Below are 8,023 nucleotides of genomic sequence, written 5' to 3'. Positions count from 1 at the left end.
GGAAATAACCATCCTCTTCGGTTTTTTTTTCCCTTTGTCAGACAGCGTGGCGATTACTAAACAGGCGTGAACTCGGTGGCGCGGGGCAAGGGGGAAAAAGAAAAGTTATGTAACAAACAGCGGGACTTAATATCTCTATATTCTTACCAATGGAGAACTATCAAATGCCTCCTTGGCAATAGGACTGTCTTTTTCTTTTTGGGGGGAAACCCCAGCAACGGTAGTGAGTTGTGTGTTGAAACATGGAATGTAATCAAGATAAGCGTAAATGAAGTGAAACTTATCACGTACAAGGGTGGGGACTGGGGAGGTGGGAGGGGGCGGCAGATATACTGGGGGGGTTGGTGATGGAAGATGGGCACTGGTGAAGGGAAGGGTGTTTGAGTATTATATAACTGACATAATCCTGAGAACTATGTAACCCTCCACTTGGTGATTCAATAAAAAAATTTAAAAAAAAATTTGAGATTGGAAGGAGAGCTAGGCAACACAATGTGGATTATCAAGCAACACTATGGACAACTGAAACCCACACTGTCAATCCAGGAGGTAATCACCAGAGGAATCTAAGGGTATTGGGACAGTTTTACACCATTTTTAAATAAGTTTATAAAATAGGGAGGGAGTATTGATTTTCTTGCACGTCAGTGTGTCATGTGAATGGAAAAGCAGGCTTTAAGGTCAAGAAGACATTTTATCAGGCAAAAGTGATAACCCAGCAGAGGGAGGGATACTGGGGACATTGGTGGTGGGAAATGTACACAGGTGGAGGGATGGGTGTTGAAACAGTACATGACTGAAACTGATCACTAACAGCATTGTAATTGTATATCTCATGGTGATTCTATAAAAATTTATAAAATGAATATAAAAATATAACTCTTTAGTCCATTTAGAATTATTTGTTGTGAGTGATTGAAGAAAAGTATGCTTGACTCAGTTGCATATAAATATGTAATTTTCCTATTTATTTAAAGCCCCATTTATTAAAGAAATAATCTTTTCCTCACTGAATCTTCTTAGCTGCCTTGTCAAATATTTTAGTTTACCAACTATGCAAGGGTTTGTAGTTAACGATAGAATATTGTGTATTTCCTAAGAGAGTAAGTTCTGAAATTCTCACTAGAAGGAAAAAATAGTAATGATGTGCTCGCTTCGGCAGCACATATACTAAAATTGGAACGATACAGAGAAGATTAGCATGGCCCCTGCGCAAGGATGACACGCAAATTCGTGAAGCGTTCCATATTTTTAGACTATCACCCAAGAACTGTAGAAATAAGTACCAGGAGGTTGACTCCATGGCTTCGAGGCTGGCCTCACATTCTGGGGAAAGGTCAACTCAGAGAAGCGATCACCAACTACATTGTAGTCGAAGGCCATGTGGGGGAAGGGAGTTGCGGGCTGAATGAGGGCTAGAGACTGAGCACAGCGGCCACTCAACACCTTTATTGCAAACCACAACAGCTAATTAGAGAGAGAGAACAGAAGGGAATGCCTTGCCACAGTGGCAGGGTGGGGTGGGGGGGAGATGGGATTGGGGAGGGTGGGAGGGACGCTGGGTTTTCGGGTGGTGGAGAATGGGCACTGGTGAAGGGATGGGTTCCCGAACTTTGTATGAGGGAAGTATAAGCACAAAAGTGTATAAATCTGTAACTGTACCCTCACGGTGATTCTCTAATTAAAAATAAATAAATTTAAAAAAAAATAGTAATGATGCCTGTGATTGATGCTAAATTCATATGGTAGTTATTTTGCTATATATACATATTTCAAAAGAGTAAATTGTGCATCTTAAAAGTGTGCAATGTTAAAAGTCCATTGTACTTCAATAAGATTGTGAGGTGGGGAGAAGGGAAATATTTTGTACAGGCATAGGCAACTGGAATTTAGCTCCTGAACAACTTTCAAAAGAGTCCTAGATTAAAAACTAAGTTTGAGACTCTCTAAACTACTGCTTCTAATACTCATTTGAACCTTCCTGAGGTCTACCATGACCTAGCAAAGTTTTACTTTGCGACCACAATTTTCTTAGAATGGCACCTCCTACATCCTCTGCAGAAGGAGATAAATGTCTTTATGAATTACATTAGGGAACAGAAAATATCTTAGTGGTCAGGAGTGCCTGCAAAGGAATTGAATTCAATCATGGGTACTACATGGTTCTCTCCAACATCACTTGCTGAAGCCCTTGAAGGCCCTGAGCACCGTCAAGAGCAGCCCTGGAGTTCCCTAGTACTGCAGATTGGGGCCGTCTGTATGGATGGATCCAGGCACGGAACCCTCTGCCCCACTGCCCGGAGCATCACTTCTTGAGGCCTTTCCACCATATTAGCTGGAAATGTGGCCTTACCTGGTTAAGCTTCCTATTGTGTAGGCCTCCTTTTATTTATTGATCACTTTGTTCATTTCATATGCTCTTTCCTGCAGGATATGATCCCAAGGTGGAAAGAAATCAAGTGAGTGGCCCCTTGTGCGGCCCAGGGATGCTGCAAGGGCACAGTCTCAGTGGGACAAGCAGCCTTGGGCAGATGAGTGGCCGGTTTCATCTAAGCACTGCTCTAAGTGCTCAATGTTGGAGTCATTCCTCTGCCTTTTTCTTTTTTATAAAGATCTTTTTTTTTTTTTTTTTTTTGCTTTTTGGGTCACACATGGCAATGCACAGGGGTTACTCCTGGTTTTGTACTCAGGAATTACTCCTGGCGGTGCTCAGGGGACTATATGGGATGCTGGGAATCGAACCTCGGTCGGCTGCGTGCAAGGCAAATGCCCTACCTGCTGTGCTATCACTCCAGCACCCATTTCTCTGCCTTTTAAAGACAAACAACGAATTCCTCCTTCTTGCCTCCTTAACTGAAATTTTCTGTGACTTAGGTATACCGGGCCTTTTGCAGAGAGCAGCAAATGAAATTTCAAAGTCTAGCATATGTTTACTCGTGAAATGTACACAATAGGAAACTAAATCTGAACTTTGGAAAAAGTCTATTAATAATTGACGAATAACGGAATTGTTAGGAAGGACGTGGGAGACAACACAAGGAAAAAGGCATCTCCCAGAACCTGTAGTTGCAGTTAAGTGGCGAAAATGTTCAACCGTCTAGTTTGTATCAATGATTACGAACAGCATGCTAAATCAGTACTTCAGAAGTCGATATACGACTACTATAGATCTGGAGCGAATGATCAGGAAACCTTAGCTGATAACACTGCAGCGTTTTCCAGGTAAGAAAGACGGTGTTTTTCAATCATGTTTTTGTTTTTAATTCAGTAAAAAAAAAAGAACAACTAAAAAAAAGAAGTGATACTTTTAAATTTTACAAAGATATTTTACTGAAATAAGGTTTCCTGGTTTTAATACTGATGGCGTGGATCTCTTTGTCCAGAGACAAACTTAGTGGACAAAATGTTTCTTGTGACTTGGAGAAATATTAGGTTTTAAATTGCTTTAAAATAGTCCATGACTGGAAATTCTGTAAAATGAACTGAAATAGCGAATTCTAAAAGCTCCCACTTAGAGATATATGGGTAATTCTAGTCAGTGCATATGAAAATAGTGATAAATTCTGATGACTCCAGTTTCTTTATCTCTGAGAATGACAGGGAGCGTCTATGTTCATGGCGAGGGGAATGGTCTTAAATGCAGAATAGTCATCTTCTTGCAGAAACTCATCAAGCTGTTGCCTCAGACAATTTCCATCTGGTTGGATTTCCATTATCATTCATTTTGATGATGCTTGTCTAAACTTTCTTTTGCTTAAGAATTCCATTTGTCTATACAGCATTAATCTTTCAACTTTGCTCCTCCATCTCTCACCCAAAATGCTTCATCTCTCTTCACCAATTAATGTTTCCCATGACTCCCATATTTCAAAGCTCAAGTTGGAAGACAGCATGGTTTATGTTTTCTATTTATAATAAAAACAAGACACAAAATAACTTTCCAGGAGTGTGTTTCTCTCGGCAGCTACCAAAAATAGTTTTTTTCCCTTTTTTTTGTAAAAAAAGGGTTTTATATGCTGGACTAGAGGAGGAGAGTCCTTAAGACAATCAGCTCTTTCAAACTCATCCACTTTATGTCATAGACTTTAATAAAGCCAATGAATGTTCTCACTGATGGTGATAAATTAAAGAGAAAAAGCAGAAAATGTCCAGGGGAAAGTGTTTGCCGTCTTTCCTGATTTCTTCTTAGTCTACAGTGAAATCATTCAAAATGACTTTTCTGTAGGTAAATTAGGATACATGAAATAATTCTTTCCAAGGTGGTTCCTGGAAAACAGCCCCGATTTATTTGTAGATCAGTACAGTAACTCAGGAACGCAGGCAAACTTTAGGGCTTCTTCCAAACTGCTTCAAATACTGACTTTGTCTTATATCTTCCCTGGGAATAAGAGCAAAAAAAATTTGCTGGAATGACCATGGAAAAGAAAAAGTTAGCTATAATAGAGGACTATAACTTCTACCTGATCTTTTCCAGGCATTATTTAATATGTTGTTCCTTTTAACATTGTTTTGATCCAAGAAGAAGCACCTGGGGTCCTTATCAACTGAGTTTAACGAGAAATGCAGTTTGCCTAGAAATAGCCTCCTGAAAATGATACCCGCATCAAAATAGTCCCATTTAATTTTATATTTTGGATGAATATGTCCCAGATTCTCAGGGCAAATGTAGTATAGGGGAAGGGGATCCATCCCTAGACTTTACCCATGCAAGCACTAGCACTTGAACCATATCTCTGGTCCCAAAGAACTTATTTCCATCAACAAAACTTGGCAAGTTTATGGACTTGGTGCTTCTAATACTTCCCAAGTTCACAGTGCTCAAGAGACCTGTGGCTTCATCTATCTTAAGCTTTCCTCAGCCTCTTTGCCATCCCATTCAAGTTAATTAATTAACTTAACCTGGTTAAGAACCTTTATTGATTGGACTCTGTATAACATGCTGAAGAGAAAAGTCCAATTTCAGTGGAGGAGCAGTGAACTTTGGCTTTCATAAAGCTGATCGATGGAGTTGATGCAAAATGTCCCTAATGAAATTGGCTTTGTTGTTTTCTCAGAGGGACATCATGGGGTAGGGGTTAGAAAGGCAGAAACACAACCTCTGCTACTCCCAATTTCAAAAGCTTTGTGAGGCCTTGGATGCTGTGGGTACTTACAGGTTAACACCTGCAAAAGTGCTTTGTGACTTGTGTGAATAACGTGGTGTGTCAGTGCTAATTTTCAGTTTGTGTGTATATACTGTGTGATTTAGGGACAAATATGGATATTTAGAATTAGTTTGCATTATGACAACTTCTTCTTCCTCTTCCTTTTCTTCTTCTGCTTCTTTCTTCTTATTCCTGCTCTTCTTCTTCCTCTTCCTCTTCTTCTTTCTCATCTTCCTCTTCCTCCTCCTCCTCCTCCTCCTCCTTATGCTGCTGCTGCTGCTGCTCAGGGGACCATGGAAGGTGCTAGGGATCAAACCCCTAGCTGTGCACAGAGGGATCAGTCCTGGCAAGTTCAGGGGACCACGAGGGTGCTGGGGATTGAACTCAGGTTGCTGTGTACTAAGCAATTAGTCTGTTGTCCTATGTCTTAAACCCTAACAATGTCACTTTTTCTATGAATCTTGGTAATATATTTCTGCCCCCCCCCATATTTAAAAAGGAAAACGTACCAACTATATCTGGAGCTTAACTATTGCTAATTTCCACTTCCCTTCTTTTCTTCTTGTAATACAAAGCATAAAAAACCCAGGGCCTCATACATGCAAGGCATATGTTCTGCCACCGACCCCTCCTCCACCCCAAGACCTATCAATGCTATTTAATTGTTTATCATTTTGAGAGTTTTGATTGCAACAAATTTGTCAAAGGTTGTTGTTACCTACTTAACATCTAAATTCCTTCTTTACTATGCAACTTGCTGGGTGATTCTTAATTCCTCCCACTGTATCATGTAGTTGAACACCTACAATCCTGTCACCATTTGGTGGCTTCGGCTTGATAAATCTGGATGAAGAAAATCAATCTTAAATCTCATTCTGATTCAAATTAAGACTGCAAGGCAACAAAGTACCATAGAAGCTGCTATTCACAGAATATTTTATTATTTTTATTATTTTTTTCTGTTTTTTGGGTCAGACCCGGCGATGCACAGGGAATACTCCTAGCTCTTCACTCAGGAATTTCTCCTGGTGGTGCTCAGGAGACCATATGGGATGCTGGGAATTGAACCCAGGTTGGCCGCGTGCAAGGCAAGTGTACTACCTGCTGTGCTATCAATCCAGGCCCACAGAATATTTTAAAGACATTTGTGACATTGATTCTCCTTCCCCTTCCCATATTTATAACAAAAGACCATTAGCAGTCTGCATTTCTATCTCAGCTCTGAGGTTTTTCAAGCACATGATGGACATGGATCTCTTAAGTGATCTCTTGATAAGAGTTAGCATATTGTGGTTCAAAATCCATACATTCACTCACACAAATGCATCAATAAATAAAGTCAAATGGATGTAACCAAAAGAAGAACAGTTTTTCATTGCAAGCATGACACGAAAGAAGGAAATATGAGCTTGCTACAGTTCGCAAGCCCTGGCCCATTGGAGTGAATCTGACAATTCATGGAACTTTGTCTCTTACACACTAAGGCAGAGCATCGACTTCAACCTTGGCCTCCACATATTTTGTGGCTTTTTGTGAAATTATCATTGGTGCTAAATAAGATAATGGTTAGGGTTTAGAAATGGTGATATTAGAAAAGTAACATGGGATATCGCATCACACCGGCGAGAATGACACATTTCCCAGTCTGGAAACAGCCACCAGTGTTGGCTGGGTTGTGGTGAAAAAGGATCCCTTATCCAATATTTAGTGGCAATATCACCTGGTTCAGCCTTTACGGAAAGCAACATGGAGATTTGCTTAAAAAGCGACAGAACTGGTTTTCAACCCAATGATACCGCTTTTGGTATCTATCCCCAAAACAAAATCATTAATTTTAAGAAACAGGGGCTGGAGTGATAGCACAGTGGGTAAGTCGACCGACCTTGCACACAGCCGACCGGGGTTCGATTCCCAGCATTCCATATGGTCCCCCTGAGAACTACCAGGAGGAATTCTTGAGTTCAGAGCCAGGAGTAACCCCTGTGCAATGCCGGTGTGACCCCCCCCCCAAAAAAAAAAGCAAAAAAATTTAAGAAATATGTGCACCTATGTTTATTGTTGTGCTTAGTACAGTAACTAAGATATAGAAACAACCCAAGTGCCCAGCTTCACATAAAAATGTCACATATAAACTGTTGTCTATATACACAATGGAATACCATGCCATTCTAAGACAGAACAAAAGCATGCAATTTGCAGCAACAGGTATGGAACTAGAGGGTATCATGCTGAGTGAAGTCAGAAAGAAAAGAATAGTGGCTGGAGTGATAGCACAGTGAGTAGGGTGTTTGCCTTGCATGTGGCTGACCCGGGTTTGATTCCCAGCATCCTATATGGTCCAGAAAGAAAGGAAGGAAGGAAGGAAGGAAGGAAGGAAGGAAGGAAGGAAGGAAGGAAGGAAGAAAGAAAGAAAGAAAGAAAGAAAGAAAGAAAGAAAGAAAGAAAGAAAGAAAGAAAGAAAGAAAGAAAGAAAGAAAGAAAGAAAGAAAGGAATAGATACAAAATGATGACTCTCTTATGTGGGACTTCAAGATACATTGCAAGGTAACAACGAAAGTCCAAAGGAGCATAATGGAAGAACTGATCCTCACAGTCCAGTTGGGTAGAGGTGGGTGGGGGGAGGGGTCCTTGGGAGAGAGAGAGCATACACTGGTGATGGGCATGATGCTGGAATCATGTGCATGAGAAGTCATCATTAAAGCACTATAAATTAAAGAATATCAATAAAAAATTCATTTTTAAAAAGAAAAGGAGGCTCTTATTGTGGTTTTCATTTAAATAGCAGATGGTTAAAGTGCTATCAATCACTCACTTTAATATTTTAGAGCATTATAAACTCACCAGTAGTATTTTCAGTATTCTTCTTATAGCTGTAAATG

The 8,023-nt window shown here is 40.2% G+C and overlaps 1 protein-coding gene and 1 non-coding gene across 2 annotated transcripts in view; both read left to right on the top strand.

The window, feature by feature from the left end:
* Positions 1-1,146: 1,146 nt before the first annotated feature.
* LOC129403781 (U6 spliceosomal RNA) lies at positions 1,147-1,253 on the top strand. The gene has a single exon (XR_008629442.1). It is a non-coding gene; the product is annotated as a U6 spliceosomal RNA (small nuclear RNA).
* A 1,819-nt stretch (positions 1,254-3,072) lies between these two features.
* Positions 3,073-8,023, top strand: part of HAO1 (hydroxyacid oxidase 1) — a 73,968-nt gene continuing 69,017 nt past the window's right edge. Inside the window, exon 1 of the mRNA XM_004610934.2 lies at positions 3,073-3,222. Coding sequence (XP_004610991.1) covers positions 3,086-3,222 — 137 coding nt within the window. The 5' untranslated portion in view covers positions 3,073-3,085. The remainder of the gene's footprint in view (positions 3,223-8,023) is intronic.

The sequence above is a fragment of the Sorex araneus genome, chromosome 3, assembly GCF_027595985.1.
Source record: "Sorex araneus isolate mSorAra2 chromosome 3, mSorAra2.pri, whole genome shotgun sequence".
Taxonomy (NCBI): domain Eukaryota; kingdom Metazoa; phylum Chordata; class Mammalia; order Eulipotyphla; family Soricidae; genus Sorex; species Sorex araneus.
The sequence above is the reverse complement of the archived record's forward strand: the minus strand, read 5'-3'. Positions and strand labels throughout refer to the sequence as shown.